At 40.6% G+C, this 19,099-nt stretch overlaps 1 protein-coding gene across 5 annotated transcripts in view; it reads left to right on the forward strand.

Annotated features, from left to right (window-relative positions):
* The window catches only part of SSH2 (slingshot protein phosphatase 2), a 228,519-nt gene that overhangs the window by 180,382 nt on the left and 29,038 nt on the right, over positions 1-19,099 (forward strand). For 4 of the 5 annotated variants that reach the window (XM_051992246.1, XM_051992248.1, XM_051992249.1 and 1 more), the window contains 4 exons: positions 9,222-9,343; positions 12,952-13,020; positions 13,743-13,808; positions 17,014-17,208. In XM_051992246.1, coding sequence (XP_051848206.1) covers positions 9,222-9,343; positions 12,952-13,020; positions 13,743-13,808; positions 17,014-17,208 — 452 coding nt within the window. The remainder of the gene's footprint in view (positions 1-9,221; positions 9,344-12,951; positions 13,021-13,742; positions 13,809-17,013; positions 17,209-19,099) is intronic. The other variant, XM_051992247.1, reaches the window with a different exon arrangement.

Consider the following 19,099-nt stretch of genomic DNA (forward strand, 5'->3'; position numbering starts at 1 on the left):
ATGCCCTATATGAGGCGTGTGAGCAGTGGAGATGTAGAGATAAGAAGGGAGCCTCTGCTCTCAAGAAAGGTCATAGGAGGTTCAGAGCCGAGAGGAACACTTCTGGTTCCTCATCCTCTTTCTGATGCTTCAGTGGGGCGTTCCCCAGTGAGCTGTCCTTGGCCCACTTCTCCTTCTGTCCTTCTCCTTGCATCTGTCCGCCCCCCATCCCAGGGCTCAGTGCTGAGGATGCCCAAGTCTGCTTCCAGGCTCCAAGTTCCAGACCTCCACCTGCGGAAAACCTTGATGTTCAGTCTGCTCCTCGGACTGAACATGCCAAAGCCAGCGCTGATTCTTTCCAGCTCTTAACCTCCTCCTCCCTTTTTTTTTTTAATTCTTGTTAATTGTCTCCCCGTTTGTTTCCCCTTTGAAAGCTGGATGTTACCTTTGCTTCTTTCCCCCCTCACCTTTTATGCCCAATCAATTACACCAAATCCCCTCAGTTCTACCTCTCGTGATCGGAGATTTAGAGCTGGAATAGCCATTGCACCCATCTTTTCATCATTTTACAAATCAAGAAACTGAGGCCTGTGCTGGAGAAAGACCTTGCTTGGTCACACTATAATCTCACACCCCTGGATTTGATCCCGGCCTTCTGGCTCCCAATGCAGTGGCCTCTTGCCATCTCAGACACCCACCCCTCCCCCAGCTGCTCCTTCCTGCTCTCTGTCTGCTATACAGTCTCAGACTACTGCCCTGGGGTTTCTGCCCCTGTTCTCTGCCTTCCTTCCATATGGGTTAACCTCTGCTCAGAAACCCCCAAGGGTTCCTTTTTGCGCCTGCTGTCCTCCAAGGCCCCATCTCTTGCACTCATTCTCTGCTTCCCCGCAGGCATGGCAGATCCCAGTTTCCTTCACCTGCCCCACCCTCCCAGGGTGATTGAATTTCCGCCTGCCCTTGGGAGTCCAGCTCCCTGTGCTCCCAGAAGCTTTCTCTGGGCCTTCCTTTATTTTTCTATCCTCGTCACACTGCAGAGGGGGTCATCTCGGCTTGGGTCAGCGCCACCCTACCCTCAGTAGTCATGCAGGCTCCTGGAGTTCAAAGGCAATGTCCCCTACCCAATAGTTGGTTAATCACTATTTCTTAGACTAGATCATTGAATCCTTTAGTCCCAGCCCAGTTTATAGTTGGAAACCAAAGCTCTCCCAGGACCACCTAATAGTAGCAGAGGCAGAGCTAGAGTTGGCAATCCTTGCTTTTCTTACTCAGCCTCCAAAGTCCCTTCAAGCTCAGACTGTATAATCCTGCAGTCCCTAGGGTTGAACTTGTGGTTTCAGCTGTTTTAACGGTTTTGTAAATGAATTCAAAAGATTTAAACGAAATTTCTGAACTAATTTGGAATTTAAACATGACACAGCATATTACAATTATATCAAATTGTTAAATATATAGTCATTATGTTGCAGACTATTAAGTGAGTCATCTTCAGGCAAAATCACTGGCTACATTGTGTGACTTTTGACCAGTTAGTGCTTTTTGTAGCTAAAAGGAGCTTTTGTAGAGTCAGAGCAAAGCCCTTTGTTTTAAGTTAAATGTGGAATGTTAAAACTGTCATCTTGGACTTTGCATAAGGTTAAAAGTTGGAGAATCAGCTGGAAGCTCATTCTCTTATTTTCAGAATAACCCAACAGTAAACAGACTCTAGTCCCCTCTCCCTTCTTGCTTTTTACTTTCTGAAACTGAGATTAGGAAGATGACTAGTAACTGGAATGAAGCCAGCCTTTTCCTTTAGCAGTGTGAATATGAAGATCTGTTCTCCACGTACATCGCTGAGAAACCATGACTTTGAAGCATCAATACAAGAAATTGACCTTTTAGACTAGGCCTAACAGGAATAAGATGGGGGGAAATTAAGACTTGTAGTAATTCTCATATGACCTATGGTCTCAACACTGGGCTTTCTTCTGTAAAAGTATGCTCTTGGCCCTAAGCCGCAGCAGCACTGTGGTGCTGTTAAAGTCAAGAAGCTTTTTCCCCCAAAAAATGGTTAAAGTTATTTTTAGGACTCATTGATTTTAGGTGTGTCCATGAAGGTCAAAAAGAATTGAAAACTGCATTCTTTTAACATTCATCATTTTCCCTCTCCCCATTAAGAAAAGAATCTTCAAACATACTTCCTAGCTGTGTGACTCTGGGCAAGTCACTTAGCCTCAATTGCCTCAGCAAAAAAAAAAAAATCTTCAAACTCTATTTCTTGAGCTGAGGTCTATTTTAAATTGAGTTATAGATTTTGCTTTGTTGCTCTGTTGGCTAGAATTTAATATTTTCCTACTTTTGAACCTCTGATTGAGGTGAACCCCATGTCTACACTTTGGACCTTCATAATTCAGTTTACCTGTCAGGTGAGAAATATTAGTTATAAAGGCATAATGTAAAAGTAAGGCTCTTTTTCATTTTTTAAAAATTTATTTTATTTAAAGAAAGAATAAGGAAAAAGAAAAATAGAAAAAGAATACAAAACAAAATGAAACAAAAAAGAACATTTTCATGTGCTTGGCAGAATATCAGAGAGGATTCAAAATATATAACAACAAATTACCAGTTTAAGAAAGTGTGTGTATCTCTTTTAGTTGTTGTTTGCTTGCATTTTGTTTTCTTTCCCAGTTTTTTTTTCCCTTCTTGATCTGATTTTTCTTGTGCATCAAGATAACTGCATAAATATGCATGCATATATTAGATTTAACATATATTTTAACACATTTAACATGTATTGGACTACCTGTCATCTAGGGGCGGAGGTAGAGGGAAGGAGGGAATAATTTGGAACAGAAGGCTTTGCAAGGGTCAATGTTGAAAAATTACCCATGCATATGTTTTATAAATAAAAAGGTTTAAGAAAAAAAAAAGTGTGTGTGTGTGTGTGTGTGTGTGTGTGTGTGTGTGTATTTAGAAGAAATTAGATTTATGAGTGTCCATCTTTTCTTCCTTGTAAAATGTTCTTTTGTTCTTTGCTGTGCACCTTTTTTACTTTATTTTTTCCCCCTTTCATCCTCCTACCCTCCCCAAGCAGGCTATAGTTAAGAAAGAATGTATTTATTTATTTATATATGTGTAGATATGTACATACACACACATACCCACATACATAGACAGACACACATATCCTTCTTATCCCTGCTGATTCTGCTTTAATTCTTCTCATTTGCCTTGATTACTTAACCTTCCCCAACCCATGAATCTCCCTCCCTTGTCTTTTCCCTCACCCTTTGCTTCCTTGTCCACCCATCCTTCCCCCATTATTACCTTATAGATTTTAGAGCGTGCTATACCCTTCATGGTATATAATATAGTATTGCCTGTTTAACCTGAATAGGTTTTCAGAATGAGCCTTCCTCCCGCCCCCCCCCCCCATGTGTCTGTGTCTATTCTTCCACTGCACTTCATTTGTATGACATGGTTACTAGTTTTACCTTTACTCTGCCTCATTCTTTCTTTTGAGCTATTGCATTGTTGATGTCAATCTTAAACATATGTTATAAACAATTTATCCATGTTGAGCTCTTTGAAATTATTCTTTGATATTGGTTCTAATATGTTAAATTTTCAGGTTTGATAGATTACAAAGTCCTGAAAATCTGCCAGTTTGTTGAATGTCCATTTTTCTCGATATTATAGATAATTTTGCTGGATATGTTTTTGACCACAGACATGTTTTTTTTTGGTTGTTGGTAAATATGATTTCAGGACCTGCAATCTTTTTATTGTGGCTGCTGATAAGTCCTGTACAATTCTACTTGTTGTCCTATCGAGCATATTTGAATTGGTTTTTTTCCTTGGTTCTTGCAAAATGTTCTCTTTGATCTGGGGGTTACAAAATTTGGCAATAATATTCTATGTGTTTTTCCACAAAGGATCTTGTTGAAGTGGTGATCAGTGGATTTTTTCTATTTCTACTTTTCCCTTATGTTCTAGCATTGCTAGACAGGATTATTTCTTGCATTATTATGTCAATGTCCTTTTTTTGGTCACAACTTTCAGGTAGTTTAGTTATTCGTATATTTTCTCTTCTTGATCTGTTCTCCAGATTTGTAAGTTTTCGTGTAAGATGTTTAGCATTCTGCTCTATTTTTTCATTTTTTATAATCTCTTTTATTTCATGGTTTCTTTTAGCTTCACTGGCTTCCCCTTGCCTGATAATAATTTTCAAATAGTTATTTTTGTTTTTGAGACTGTATCTCCTTTTCTAGTTGGTTAATTTTTTTCATATTCTTGTTTTTTTGTATGGTTTTTATTTTTCATTTTTTTAGTTTTTCCTCAATGTCTCACATTTGACTTCTAAATTCTTTTTTTATTTCTTCGATAAGGCTCTTTCTCTTATCAAAAAGAGATTACAATTAAGATGGAGTCCTTATTATAACTTACAATTAAGACAAGAGTCCTAGCAAGCACTAGTGAAACATTTATAATGCTAAGGGGTGGTGAGCAGAAAAACAGATAATGTGAAATTTGTGTTTTATCAAGAAAATGCTTTGTTATGAAGGTAAATACTTTTGGAGCACAGCAGTTTGTATGTTTACCCAAAGTCAACATGTTAAGTGTCTCATGGGAAAAGTTAGGATGCATATAGGGTAGTGACCAGCTGTTCTCCATCTTCACCAAAAGTGAACATTTAAAAAATGACATTAAGTGAGAGCATCAACCCCTAGAAGCTGTGGATTATTGCCTGGGCTCTTTAAATCCCTGCACACACCAAGCATTGGTCACCATCTTGATCTTTATTTAGGGCCAGAAAAATAGGCAGTTTGAATTAAGAGTAAAAGAGGACTTTCTGCAATGTCTTTTATTGGAATTTAAATGAAAAATGATTAGCAGGCCAAGTTAAATGTGAAACCAGAGGTAAGGTTGAAACTGATTGCTTCAAATGGGCTTCCAGGCTCTGAAAGATACCAAACACCACTAGACATCTCAAATGAATACTTATAATACGCAATCATTCTTTCTGGAAAACAAAAAAGTTTCACATAAGTTATTTTCTCAGCATTTGATGGCTGTTTTGATAAAAATAAATTCTTTTAAAGTTTTTCTGAATTCATTATAACAGCCTTTTGTCAGGAATTTTTCTCAATCAACAAATACTTAGAAAACTGGTAGAGAAGTCTGTGAAATTGGTTCATTTCAGAAAGGAGGCCCTCAGATGTCAAAGGGTCAGGAACCACTGCCCCCAGAATTTACCTACTTCAAGTAGTAGCTCCTGTCTGGGAATTTGATTGTACCATATCCATAATTGAAAAAAGAAGATGCAAGCGGCGTGTATTGGAAGGCCCTGTCTAAGAGACAGCTCTACATTTTGCCCTGTCCATAGGCCACAGCAAAAGATTCTTCTCTTATCTGCTTCCAAATCACAGTCTCTCCAGTCTTGTATTGCATATTGTTTCCTGACCCCAAAAAAACTTGGAAGTTACTACAAATTCTAGGGAGTATTAAGCAAAGGATGCCTTTTAAAATTGCTTTTACTCAAATTGGCTTAGTGAAATAAATTAGATTATGTTAATCCTTTTTCAAGCCAAGTAGCTGTGGAAAAATGCGGAAGAAAGCTGGAGCCAGGGCAAATTTTTTGTTGTTTGTATATGCCTCTGCCTCTCCAGGACTTGGGATTTTAAATTAAGATTCTCCTCTCACACCTCTTAGAAGATATCTAAATATAAAACATTGTAGATTCCTCTTACTGAAGACTCGGGCAATATTCCACATGCTGTTTAGAGAGTTGTGATTAAATCCTAAGAATGGCAATACTTTGTCTTAATCCAACTAAAGGGTTTAAAACAGAATGATCCCAGAATCTCAACCCATCTCATAGTATTATAGTACCTTACCCTTTGGAGCAGCTATGTGGTGCAATGGATAGAGCACCTGGCTGGAAGCCAGGAACATAGCTCTTCACCCTGGACAAGTCACTTAACTGTTTGCCTCTTTCTTCCTCTATAAAAATGCACTGGGGAAAAAAAAAATTTGGCAAACCACTGCTGTATCTTTGCCAAGACAAATCCAAATGAGGTCACCAAAAGTTGAACACAACTGAGGGAAAAAAAAATCCTGAACAACCACCTTATCTAATAATACACTAGTGGGTCCTGTCCTCTAGGGTTAGTGAGCTTTTTTTTGAATATAATATGATCTTCTCTTTAACATACAATTAAAATGTGGAAAGAAGAGTCAAATACCTGAGGAACTTTTTAAAAAGTTCTTAGCTTCCTAGGTAAAAAATGTCTAATGTCATCATGAAAAGCCTCTTATAAAGAAAATCCTCCATACTTAGCTTAATTTGTTGTATTGCATCTGATAGTTTTTCCTAAATATTTTCCCCCTTTTATCATCTTTGATTGTCAGTTAATTGCCAGCAGTTGGTATAGGAGGAGTGAGCAAGACAGTTATTCCCATGCCAAATGTGTTTTTAAGAGTCCCAACCAGAAATTCCCAGAGCTGGAGTGAAAAGATAATGGACACTGATATGTTTAGGAAGCTATACATGATGGGACTGAAAGTAACATGAAGTGGCCGGGGGGAAGGGGGGATCCCTCGTTTTATGTTCAGTTAGAGCTGCCCGAGACAAGCAAAAGTTCAAATACATAACATCATTGAAATCTCATTTATTATACTGTTCCAGTTTACCCTAATTGGGTTTCATGATGAAAATGATTGTTACTGTCTTGGGAGCTGTTCCAGTAGCCCTAAAATATAAGAGAAACTGTTAGCCCGGCCTCCTGAGACCCAAAGTGCCATTTCCATCTATGCCAGCCTCTGGCTTGGTGTGAGTTGTGCTTTCCTTTAATATGACCCTAGGATGCTAGGGCTGGCATTCTGGCTTTTTTGGTGGTTGTTTAGGTTTGAATTTTTTTTTCTAATCTTGGTTCCTCTTAGCTGCTCTTAAGTGTGTTTTTCTTGAATTTCTACACTGTGACTTTCTGAAACACACATTGGTGTTGTCTATTTTGTAGACGTGTTAACATGATACCAGGATTACCTTCTCATTGGGTCAGCTCTCGTGAGAAGCAACCATGTGTCTTGTGTCTGTGTGACTATCTGTGTGTCCAAGTGTGTTGCTATTTGTGCTTCCCAAGCTTTTCTTAGGATGATACAATGGAGGAAATAATTCCACCGTTTAGTTCTCAAAATTAGATTGCTAAAGCTTAGGTTTCTGTCATCCGAAGTCCCTATTCCCAGTCATTTGGATGTTGGCAAGGCTTGATAGTTTTGAAAGATCTCCACGTTCATAGCCTAAGTACTCTGTAGATTGCAGCCCTGCCTTCCATATCTTATCCCTTTTACAAGTTACCATGGCCAGAGGAATTCATCAGATGGTGACGATGCTAGAGATTCTCTGCACTTGATTTGGCTGCTCTTCAGATGATAGACACTCATTCCATCGTGGGCTTGTGCTCAGTCTTTCTAGATTGGTAAGAGCTGCTGATCTTGTGTTCTGCTGGTCTAATCACTTGTTGGCTCAATAATAATCACAGCAAAACTTCAAAATCTCAGCAGAACTAGCATGATTAGTGTAAGGGGGATGACCTAGTGAAATTCTGAGAAATTCTAGTGGTAATTCAGCTCTCCTGAGCCCAATCAAGGGTCAGAGTCATGAGTATTTGAAGCATTTTACTCCTCAGATCTAAAAGGAGGGATGTATAGGGCTTCAAAGGATCACTAGATTATTGATTAAGTAAATTGAATGTTGTTAAAAGTCAATGTTAAGAAACTGCTTAAGAAATATATCATTTCTGAAACTTGAATTTAAAAAAAAAAAGTCTTTTAATGTTTATTGCTAGTAGCAAACATTAAGGGCCTACTATGTGCTATATAATGCCTAATACTATGCTAAGTTCTGGAGATATAAAGAAAGGCAAAATTTTAGGAAGCTCACCATCTAATGGGCAGAAAACATGCAACAACTTTGTACAAACAAGATGTTTACAGGATAAATTAGAGATAATCAAGAGAGAGGTTCATGAAAGGCTTTCTGTAGGAGATGAACTTTTAGCTGGGACTTGAGGAAGTCAAGAGATAGAAAGGAGGAAAGAATGTTCCATGCATGAGGGACAACTAGCCAGTGAAAATGCCCCAAAGTGAAGGAGAGAGCATAAAGTGGAGAGCATCAAGTACCTTGTTTGTGTCATGGCCAGCAGGTTTGGACCACTGGATTGGATAGTACATGACAAGGAGTAAAAAGGCTGATACAGTAGGGGAAAAAGGGAGGGCAAGGGAAAGGAGGAGAGGGTAGCTTAGAAAGGGCCTTGAATACCCAAGCAGGGTTTTCTATTTGAAACTGGAGAGGGTAAGAGGCACTTGAGTTTTTTGAGGGGAGTATATGTGTGAAGAGAGAGAGAGAGGCGGAGACATGGTCAGACCTGCATTTTAGGAAGATTTGGCAGCTGAAATGATGGCCTGCAGTGGGAGAGATTTGAGCTAGGGCAGCTCCCTACCCCCAAAGCAGGTGTGAGGCAATGAGGATCTACACCAGGGTAGGGGCAGTGTCAGAGGAAAAAACGAAGTGTATTTGAGAGATGGTAGAAGTTAAAATTGATAAACCATGGCAACAAGTTTAATATGGGAATGAGAGAAATGTTGGAGTAGAGAGACTTAGGTCCAGAGCCTGGGAAGCAGATGGCAGCCTCCACAGTAATGGGGGAGTCAGATTTGGAGAGAAAGATGAGGCATGTTGAGTTTAAGAAGACTGCAAATAGGCAACTTAAGATGGCCAATGGACCTACTAGAAGGCTTAAGGCTGGATAAACAGATTTGAGAGTTGTCAGCATAGAAATGAAAAACAAATCCTTGAGAGCTGAAGAAATGACCAAGTGAAATAGTCTAGAGGAAGAGGCCAGGACAGATCCCCATGGGAGACCCATGATTAGCGGGCAGGACCTAGACCTCCAGCAAAAGAGTCCAAAGAGTGGTCAGAGAGGAGGAGAGCTAGGAGAGGGCCAGGAACCTCGAGAAAAAGAGAGTGATGGATGTGTCAGAGGCTGGAGAGATGGAGAAAGGCCCTGTGGTCTGGCAGTGAAGGGATCACTATTAACTTTGGAGAGAGCAGCAGTCATTGAAGAATGGGGTCCTTATGGGGCAAGGATCTGATAGAAATATAATCAGAACATCCACTACAAATGCATATTTAAATAGAAAGAACAGGCCATAGTACGCTTGCAGTCCTATCTCTTGAAGTCGTTTTGTTATTTGTTGACCTACAGGCTGTGAGATTGGAAAGCACATACCAGAACCGCACTCGATATATGGTGGTGGTTTCCACGAATGGCAGACAAGATACTGAAGAAAGCATTGTGCTCGGGATGGATTTCTCCTCCAATGACAGGTATGGTGCTGAGCACAGAGAAGCTTTTTTTAAAATAAACTTTGTATTTTGTATTGAAATAGCCATCCTCTTGCATAATTCACTTCCGTGCATCAAACTGGAATAGGGAAGGTATGGATCTTAGACACCAAGTCTGGAGAGAAATGAGGCAGTGAAACTCACATTGCTCTGGAAAACAACAGCCTTATTTTGTCTCCTGTGCCTCACATGGCATCCTCCCCTTTTCTTCCCCTTCCCCACTTCCCCTACTTTAAATTTAACCAATTAGCATGTAACTAGGGAAAATCAGTCAGTCAGTTGTTTCCTTGTCTCCATCAGTTAGAACTTAGTTTAGTGGGACCATCAAACTACCCATCAGACTTGACCCCTGCGGGTATCCGAGGTGTAGTGTGCACACTCTTCTCTGGGGCATGTTTACCCGTGGTCACGAGCTGGGGGCTTTTCCAAGCCTTATACTCAGTCACTTTCCTCTGTATTGAAGAAAGCCATGGATCCCTGAGTCACATCTGAATTTGGTTCAGAAAATATTTGCTAATAAGAAGCTTTTATGCCTGTGGACCTCTGTTGGGCCTAAACAGGAGGATAAATCTTGTACCTGAAGACATCATGTATCACTTTGACCTGGGCTACGTTCTTGCTGCTGAGTTTGGTGCTTTCCTTTTTTTCCATTTCATTTTCTGGAGAAGTCTTGGGAAGGCTGTGGGATGTGGCTGCTAAGCAAATCTTTGCAGTCCAGATAATCAGCCTCAGGAAATCCTGCCAGGTGTTTCAGCGCACAGACTTCCTGGTTTGAAACCAGAGTGGCACTCAGGGCCCGATGGGGCTGGGACCCAGATCCCAGGAGAGTACTGCCTCCCAGTGAGCTCCACTAAGGCAGCTGCAAACTAGCATCCCCCTGTCTCCCCAAAAAAGCGTTGGTTTGTCAGCTTTTCATTCCAGAACTGGTACTGGAGACCCCAGTTATCCACAGCAGCAGTGGAGGCAGCGGCAGGTTGCAAGTTGTTGGATTCGCCAGAAGCACACCATTGTGGCTGTTACTTTGTTTACCATGCGTGACCATAGATTGCCTTTGGTTTCATACTGTCATGTTATACATCTGTGGGACGCTTTCTCCTGTTCAGGTATAAGAGGGGAGAAGCATCTTCACTTTTTGTGTGGCTTGGATAGTGGCCAGCATTTGCCCTGCCAACCTCTCCCTTTCCTAGAGCTCTTCCCCTTTCGTACAGTCTTAGAACTTGAGAGTTTCACTGCTTTTTTCGTCACTCCGCCTCTTTTCCCTTTGTTTAAGTTCCCCATTGAGACCCCAGGTCTCTAGAAAAATTTATCTATGCAAGCTAAAACCGGCTTCTTTCCTGAGTTGGTCTGCAGTTTCCTGTCACCAGAGCCCCTCTCCAGAGGGGTCAGCTCTTCCTGACCAGCCAAGGGTCAGACCTCGTCCCTGTGACGTTGTCCTGGGCTTCCGTACCCTTCATGAGGAAAGCTTGTTAGCATGTGCCCCTAAAAATGTATCCTTAAGGTAGTACTTCTCTCCTCTGGCTTTGATGGCATTGCCAGCACTGTACCTGAGAACCACCATTAACAAGTAGAAATGTGTCTGTTCTGTGAGAGAGAAGCACAGTTAGCTCAAGGACCTGAGAAGTCCTGGATTCTTTGTCCTTAGACACAAAAAATTGTTCTCAAAAACAGCAAGGCATCCCAGGCACCAAAAAGGCAAGCCACCAGAGTATCCGGATTAGGGCTGGGGGTCAGCCAGATCCATTTTCATCTAAACTCCTGCAGAACTCCTCACATTAGTGTGTATACTGTGTATGAAAGCTTGATCCTCTTAAGATATACTGTTAAGCAGAAGTTAGAAGGCTAGCTCAAGCAGAAATAGATTCTGGAAAGCTACAAATTAACAATATCTTGTCCTGTTGTATTTTTAGTGATCTCATTAAACAAATTTCCCTGTTACATTGGAATCCTGCTCAAGCTCCATCTAGGATGTGACATCCCCAAGAAGCTCTTTAAAATTGCTTTTAGAATTTCACCTACATACCAGTTAATTGAAAATTATGTTGAGTTTTAGCCATTTACAATTATTTAAAAATGCAATATAGCCTTGATATCCTGATGGCATTGTTCCAAATGTGACTTCAAGAGGACAAACCTGCAGAGCTTACGGGCTATTAGATCCCTTTTTGTTAATTAGGGACCATATCTGTGAAAACAAAGACCTGAGCCTTATGAGGAAGCCCACTAGCTAGATTAGTTTTTTCCATCCCAGCATATTTTAAATCAGGCTGCCTCCTTCCCAGCATAAGAAGCTCCCTCTCCTAAACTAAGTTCTACACACAGAAAATTTGCTCTTACACATTCTTAGATCTCTCTTCCTCTCATGTCCCTCTGTCACACTCGGGCTTTAAGCCTCTGCACTTTCTGCTGTGGCTCCTTACACTCCGGGGGCCTTAGTATTCATTACACAAGTTTAAGTGTTACCAGGGACCCTACTAAGTACTCAAAAAAAAGACATACTAAAAATCTTCCCCCTCTACCTTGAGAAGCCATTTTCAAAATACATTTTCCATGAGCTCATCCCAGTTAGGCAGCATAAATAGTGACAAGGCTATTTCTTTCCTGTAGCCTGCCATAGTAGCCATGCCTCTGTGTAGAAGATTCTAATGTAAGTTATTCCAGTCTTGATTTGAATCTCATGAGCTCTAGAATCACTGGTCATGGTGTTGAGTAACACTTGGGTCAGTAAGTGTAAGGAAAAACCTTAGACCAAGCGCAGGCAGCAGCAGCATGTAAAGGTGTAAGGTTCCTCACTCTGGTTACCTTTTGCTTTTGAAGGCTGATCCCACACACACAACACACACACACACACACCCCTCTTACCTTTAAGACTTTTAGTTTTATTAAGAATACATTTCCATCTCTTTTAGATAGATTACAGAATTCTTAAACCAGAAAGGGGAGAGCAGTGAGGGAGAGACTAGCCCACCAGAGACAGTATTTTGGATCTCACTTCCAAAGGCCTAGAGGCAAGCACCATATTTGGTGGCTCACCCCTGTCCAAAGAAGCTGTGTGGTTCATGATCTGAGCACAGGCTGGGAATTAGCATCTTTTAGCTGTTTACCCCAGCCTGTTCATTAGTATGGTATTAGGTCCCTGAGGCCAGTTGCTCAATCCATGTCTATAAAATAGGGCTGATGATACCTTACTGGAAGGTTGCCCAGATTCATTAGCCTTTGGATACCATACGTGGGCTTTATTTTTCATGGCTGGTATTCTTACCAAGTTTCAATAATGGTGGCAACTTAATGACTTCTCACCATACTTGGCTTCCCAAATGTCCTCAAGTTGTTATATTTGTGTGTATTTTATTATTCCGCCCCCACCCCTAATAGCTACCCTGATGTGCTCTGTAGGCTTCCTGGTATTCGAAATTGCACTTTTAAAGGCTTTCAGCAAGCACAAGTGAAATGCGGATGGTCTACTAAAGACAACTCTCAGAGTTGACTGGGAAATTTGTAACCTTGTAGTTTTTCTTCCTCATTGGAGGAATTTTTAAAAATTGACTGTGCTTTGAAGTAACAGGAAATGACTGGGTCTCTTGTTCCCACAGTAGCACTTGCACCATGGGTCTGGTCCTGCCTCTCTGGAGTGACACCCTTATTCATTTGGATGGCGATGGGTAAGAGCGTTCCCCTTTTCATTATGCCAGTGGGTGGGGTCGCCTCTTACTGTATACTCCTTCAGCTGAATGGGAGGCCCACTGTACTGTCAGGCCAAAGCTCAATGAGTCCTTTTAAAACATGCTCTGTAAAATAGTGGGGGGTGAGGGGAGGGTGTAACTTTCCAGATTCTCCATTTCCTGGCCTGCTAGGCCAAAGGTTAAGCATTGTATCTGTGTAGTCCTTGTAAATCTCACAGAAGGAAAAGCCTCTCAAATAGCCACAAGTTAAATCAGAGTTTGAGTGACTTGCAGTAGTCTCCCAGATGATGATGCTTCCTTTTTCAAGCATGTGTGTTGCCCTACTGTGTAACCTTCCCTGCCAGTCACAATACACTCCACAATGACCATAGGGTTCTTAGAGGCTGTCCTTAAAAACAGGAAGCAAGAAACCAAGCTGTTTGTAGCAGCTCCCGATGCCAGAGTTCAGTTCCTGCATCTTAGAGGGCTTCCAAATTGTAATGCACACCAGGACAGTTTGTTCACTCCTACAGCTGGAAATCTCTGTTGATTGAACGCCTTGCCCTGACTTGGCTGTGAGATTCCACTTGTTTTTCATAACAGATAAAAACCAGCCACAATCATTCCAGGGATAAGCTTTTCACTCAAGCCCTGGACTGCGGTGGGCTTCCCCTCTGGTGGGGTAACCCCTCTGACTTTGTTTTATTCTCTTTTCTCCTAAGTGGGTTCAGCGTTTCAACAGATAACAGAGTTCACATATTCAAACCCGTGTCCGTGCAGGCAATGTGGTAAGATTCTTTTTAAATATCTGTACAAGTGCTCTTGAAAGAGAGGCTGTGAGGAAGGGGCATTTGGCATGGCAACAAGGACCATATAAATGCCTATTTTCCATCGACGATGTGTGTGATCCAATGATCTGGCTGGTACACTGAATGGTCAGCTATTGACCATCCAAATAATAGTGGTAAAGGATGAAAGGGAGCAGTCATCTTCTAATTGTAAGCTTACCAGATGGGAAGATAGTGAAGTGTCAAGAGATTGTGACTTTTTAAGGAGCACAGTGACTCGGGGACAGAGCCAGCCTGGACCCTACTTCTCCCAATCTTCTCTTGGTCCAGGGTTTGGCCATTCCTGCTAGTCAGCTGGCTTTCTGTTTTCAGGTGATTGGGGGGGGGGGGGGGAAGGAAGGAAGGGAGGGGGAGGGAAGGAGAGAGAGAATATATGTGTGTGTGTCATATATATCATAGAGAAGGTTAGACCCTTTGAGTACCTACCCAGTGCCCCTTTGAAGCTCTCATCTCTGCCTGAGAGGCTGCTTGGTGGTATAGTAGGTAGAGTGCCAGTCCTGGAGCCAGTAGTATCTGAGTTCAAATCTGGCCTCAGACATTTACCCATGAGATTCTAGGCAAATCACTTCACCTCTGTTTGCCTCAGTTTCCCCAGTTGTAAATAGAGGATAGAAATAGCCTGCCAGGGTTATTGTGGGGATTAAATGAGTTAATATTTGTTAAAAAGCACTTGGCACAGTACCTAGCATATAGTAGGCTCTATGTAAAAGCTTATTCCCTTCCCTTCCCCTCCTAAATTATAAATATCTACTGACATAAACAATTCTACATTTTTACAATTAAAAACTCTTTAGTTTTTCACAATTAGATCATCTCTGACTAGTGTCTTGAAGGAATTCCCTTCTTGTTCCTTCAAAACAAAAATCAGAGTGATGGTTAGATTGTGTAAGCCATGAGGTAATCCCAGAGGGGAAGGACATGCTGGTCACTTCCTGTCCAGGCCCCGCCTGCCCTCTATTGGAAGCACTAATGACCAAGGGGCTGGAGAGGAAGGCGAGCCAAGCAAGAAATAAGAGCCTGAAAAATAGACCCGGGAGAGAGAGAGAATCCAGCCCACAGCCCCAGGTGGCCATTATCGGGTGATTAGGGGAAAGGGTTGATCTGAACCGCTCACAATCTTATCACTTCATGCAGTAATTGAGGCACACAGGACAGTTTCAGGGCCTGTGTTTGTGACTGATTCTCAGATTCATGAGTATACAACTCCTAGAGTACCCGTGACCTGCTCCGACTAGTACTCGTGGTGCCTGATCCACCCTTGGGCACCAGACAGGAGCCAAATGACAGGACTCTGCTGGGAGAAAGCCCCGGGAACAAGTGCATTTTCAGCCTCATTGTATGAGTGCACAAAGCTGTGTTCTTTCTCAAGACCCTGTGGATTCAATTAGCGACCTGAGGTCAGGCTTTGATGTCCTGTAGTAGACCAGCTGGCCCGAGCCCCTTTGGCTTTTCAGAGAAAGGCCTTTTCTGGTTTGCATATAAACCAATCTCCAAATCAGAGTGTCATGTTCACCAAATGTTTCTTAAACAGGAAGGTAGTTGTAGCAGCTTCTCAAAAGGTAGGTACATCCTAACTGATGTTTACCTAAAATAGGCAGCACTTGGAGGGGCTTGAGAGGGGATGTCATGCTAGAGTCAGTGGCTTAGATTTTAAGTACATGTCCCACAGAACCTGCAATTATCCTCTTAGAGTGAGCAAAAAGCAGGGCAACTGACATGGCTTTACTGAAATTCTCTGAGACTTGAACTTTGCCTTTTGTAATTAAATTGGGCTTCCTAACTCGGTTTGTAAGTGGAAATCTGCTTCCCTATAAAAATGGATCAGCAACAAAAGCCTGAAATTTGGTTATTGGTATTATTCTCCCCATCTTGGAGAAGAGACTTGGCTCTCTGACCAAGGAGGTGTTTCTGAGGGGCAGAGTCCCAGGACCATCTTATTCACTGACTGGAGTCTCTATCAGACTTGACTTTCTGGGAACTGAATCAGCAAGTTTAATGACTGTTTAGAAGAGCCAGAGCTGTTCTTCAGAAGTCGCTTAAAGCAGGATTTCTTAAACTTTGCCCACTTGAGACCCCTTTTCACCTGAGAAATTTTTCTATAACCTCAAGTAAATAGGTATATAAAATAGATATGCAAATCATATATTTATTGCTAATAAATTATAATTTCACAACCCCCATATTCATGTGGGGTCATGAACCACAATTTAAGAAGCTGGAGTTTAAAGAAGGTAGCAACCATGAGAACCCTCTCGGAGGCCAGTGCTTCCTGGTAATGGCCAGTGTAGTCATCATGACTTGAGGCCTTGGACGGAAGTCCTTTGGGACACAACATCTCAGTATCCCAAGAATCAAGAGGACATTATGTTAGGAAAGATTGAGTCAATGGGAAATATCCATTGTTCCCTAGTCATGAAATCATCAAGTATCTTTAGTTCAGTGATGACCCAGCTGTGAAATTGGACCCCACTAAGATACCATGTGCCTTGTGGGCTAGATTCATCAAGGATGAGTAATGTATCCCTCCCTTCCACCTGAAAAATAAAACTGAAAAGATATAAGGGGTTAGAGTAGCTAAATTTGTAATAGAATCCAAAATATCTAGTGAACTTTGTAGTGAGATTGTTTTTAAATAACACTTTCTCCAAGATTTAAAAATTGATTTTGAAGGCTATTGGACAAATAATACAAAAATCATGCCTGCAAAAAATCAGTTGAAAGGACTGGGAATGTTTAAACTGAACAGAATGAATGAATGTGAGTTCTGTTATCATATGGAAGTGGGATTAAGTTTATTCTGCTTGGCTCCAGAGGACAGAGCTAAGCTGATTGGGAAGTTATAGGGATACAGATAATTTGGGCTTAACATAAGGAAGGCTTTCCTCTCCATGAAACAGAAGAGGCTACTTGAATAGGGAAGAAATTCTCTGTGACTGAAAAGTTCAAGCAGAAGCTAGATAATCACTTGTTAGGAATGAAGAAAGAGGAAAAAAGTATCTTTTAAATAGGGTTGGTAATCACTGTAGGTCCTTCAGTTCTAAGATTTGGTGAAATAAATAAATCATAGGTTATGATTTGAGTAAATAATCTCTTCTTCCTTCCGTCAACCTCAGGCCTGTGATGGTCATGTTCCAATGTCTTTCAGGTCTGCATTACAAAGTTTACATAAGGCATGTGAAGTGGCCAGAAGTCATAACTATTACCCAGGCAGTCTATTCCTAACCTGGGTGAGTTACTATGAGAGCCATATCAACTCTGACCAGTCATCAGTCAACGAATGGAACGCCATGAGAGATGTGCAGTCCCATCGGCCAGATTCACCAGCTCTCTTTACAGATATGTGAGTCCTGTTGCTGCTAGTTAGTGACCAGTATTATGGACTGGTTAGTGATCCAACTGCCACATTCTTGGTTTCATTTGTATAATGGACCTCTTGGGCAGTCTGTTCAAGCTTGTGTACCAACTCCTCCTCAGAACAATAGATTTAAATGCATAAAATAAATTGCATAGAGTACAAATATTGAAATGCCATGTTAAAAATATTAAAAACAACAAGAATCCCAAGTTAGGAACTCCTTTGCTATAATACCATCATAAACCAGTCAGAATGTGCTTTAGAAAAATTAGCAGTGTGAGGCAGAAGACATATATAACACCCATCCTATATCTGTCACACAGAAAGATCCCACCTCAAGAAACTTAATGGTTTTTTCCTCTCCTGCAGTAATACTAACAAGCAGCCTTAATGTGCAACAACATAAATTCTCAGCAATTTTGAAATTTACTCATATAAACTCAGTATCAAAAATCTTATTCTTGATGTAGTGCTAATACAGAATTTGTGATTATTCGGAAAGGGTTTAGGCTTAAGTTTACTTTTATACTTATATATGCAATGAAGATTGATAATGATTATAGAAGAGTATTTGTATTACTTGATTTTCAAAAGATTCAGATACATATTTACATAAAATGCCATTATTTTCTTTTTAAATAGTATTTTATTTTCCCAATTACATTCAAATATAGTTTTCAATATTTACCTTTGAAAAATCTTGTGCTCCAAATTTTTCTTCCTCCCTCCCTACTCCTCAAGACAGCAATCAATCCTATATAAGTTAAAGATGTGCAATTCTACTAAACATATTTCCATATTCATCATGTTGCACAAGAAAAATCTAATCAAAAGATGAAAAACATGAGAAAGAAAAGAAAAACAAACAAGAAAAAAAAAGATGAAAATACTATGTTTTGATCCACACTCAGTCTCCAAAGTTCTCTCTCAGGATGTTCAGGGCTCTTTCCATCTCAAGTCTATTGGAATTGTCTTGAATCACTTCATTGTTGATAAGAGCCACATCCATCAGAGTTGATGATCATATAATCTTGTTGCTGTGTACAGTGTTCTTTTGGACTCAACTTCACTTAGCATCAATTCATGCAAGTCTCTCCAGATCTCTGAAATCATTTTGCTTATTGTTTCTCATAGAATAATAATATTCCATGACACATATACATACATATATATAAACACACACACACACACACACACACACACACCCCATAACTTATTCAGCCATTCCCAACTGTTGGGCATCTATTCATTTTCTAGTTCCTTGCCACTACAAAAAGAGCTGCTACAAACATTTTTACACATGTGAGTCCTTTTCCCTCTTTTATGATTTCTTTAGAATACAGATCCAATAGAGACATTGTTGAATTAGAGGGTATACAGTTCGTTAGCCCTTTGAGCATAATTCCAAATTGCTCTCCAAAATGGCTGGATTGGTTCACAACTCCACCAACATTAGTATTCTAGTTTTCCCACAGCCCTTCCAACCTTTATGGTAATCTTTTCTTGTCATCTTAGCTAACCTGAGAGATGTGATGTGATACCTCAGAGTTGTCTTAATTTGCATCTCAATAGTGATTTAGAGCATTTTTTTAATATGACTAGAAGTGGCTTTAATTTATTCATCTAAAAGATATCTGTTCATATCCTTTCATCATTTATCAATTGGGGAATGACTTGCATTCTTATAAATTAGAGTCAGTTCTTTATATATTTTAGAAATGAGGCCTTTAACACTGGCTGTAAAATTTTTTTCCCAGATTTCTGCTTCCCTTTTACTCTTGACTGCATTGATTTTGTTTGTGCAAAACTTTTTTAATCTAATGTAATCAATATTATCCATTTTGCATCTTATATTATCGATTAGACATAAATTCTT

Source organism: Antechinus flavipes, chromosome 4 (assembly GCF_016432865.1).
Source record: "Antechinus flavipes isolate AdamAnt ecotype Samford, QLD, Australia chromosome 4, AdamAnt_v2, whole genome shotgun sequence".
Classification (NCBI taxonomy): Eukaryota; Metazoa; Chordata; class Mammalia; order Dasyuromorphia; family Dasyuridae; genus Antechinus; species Antechinus flavipes.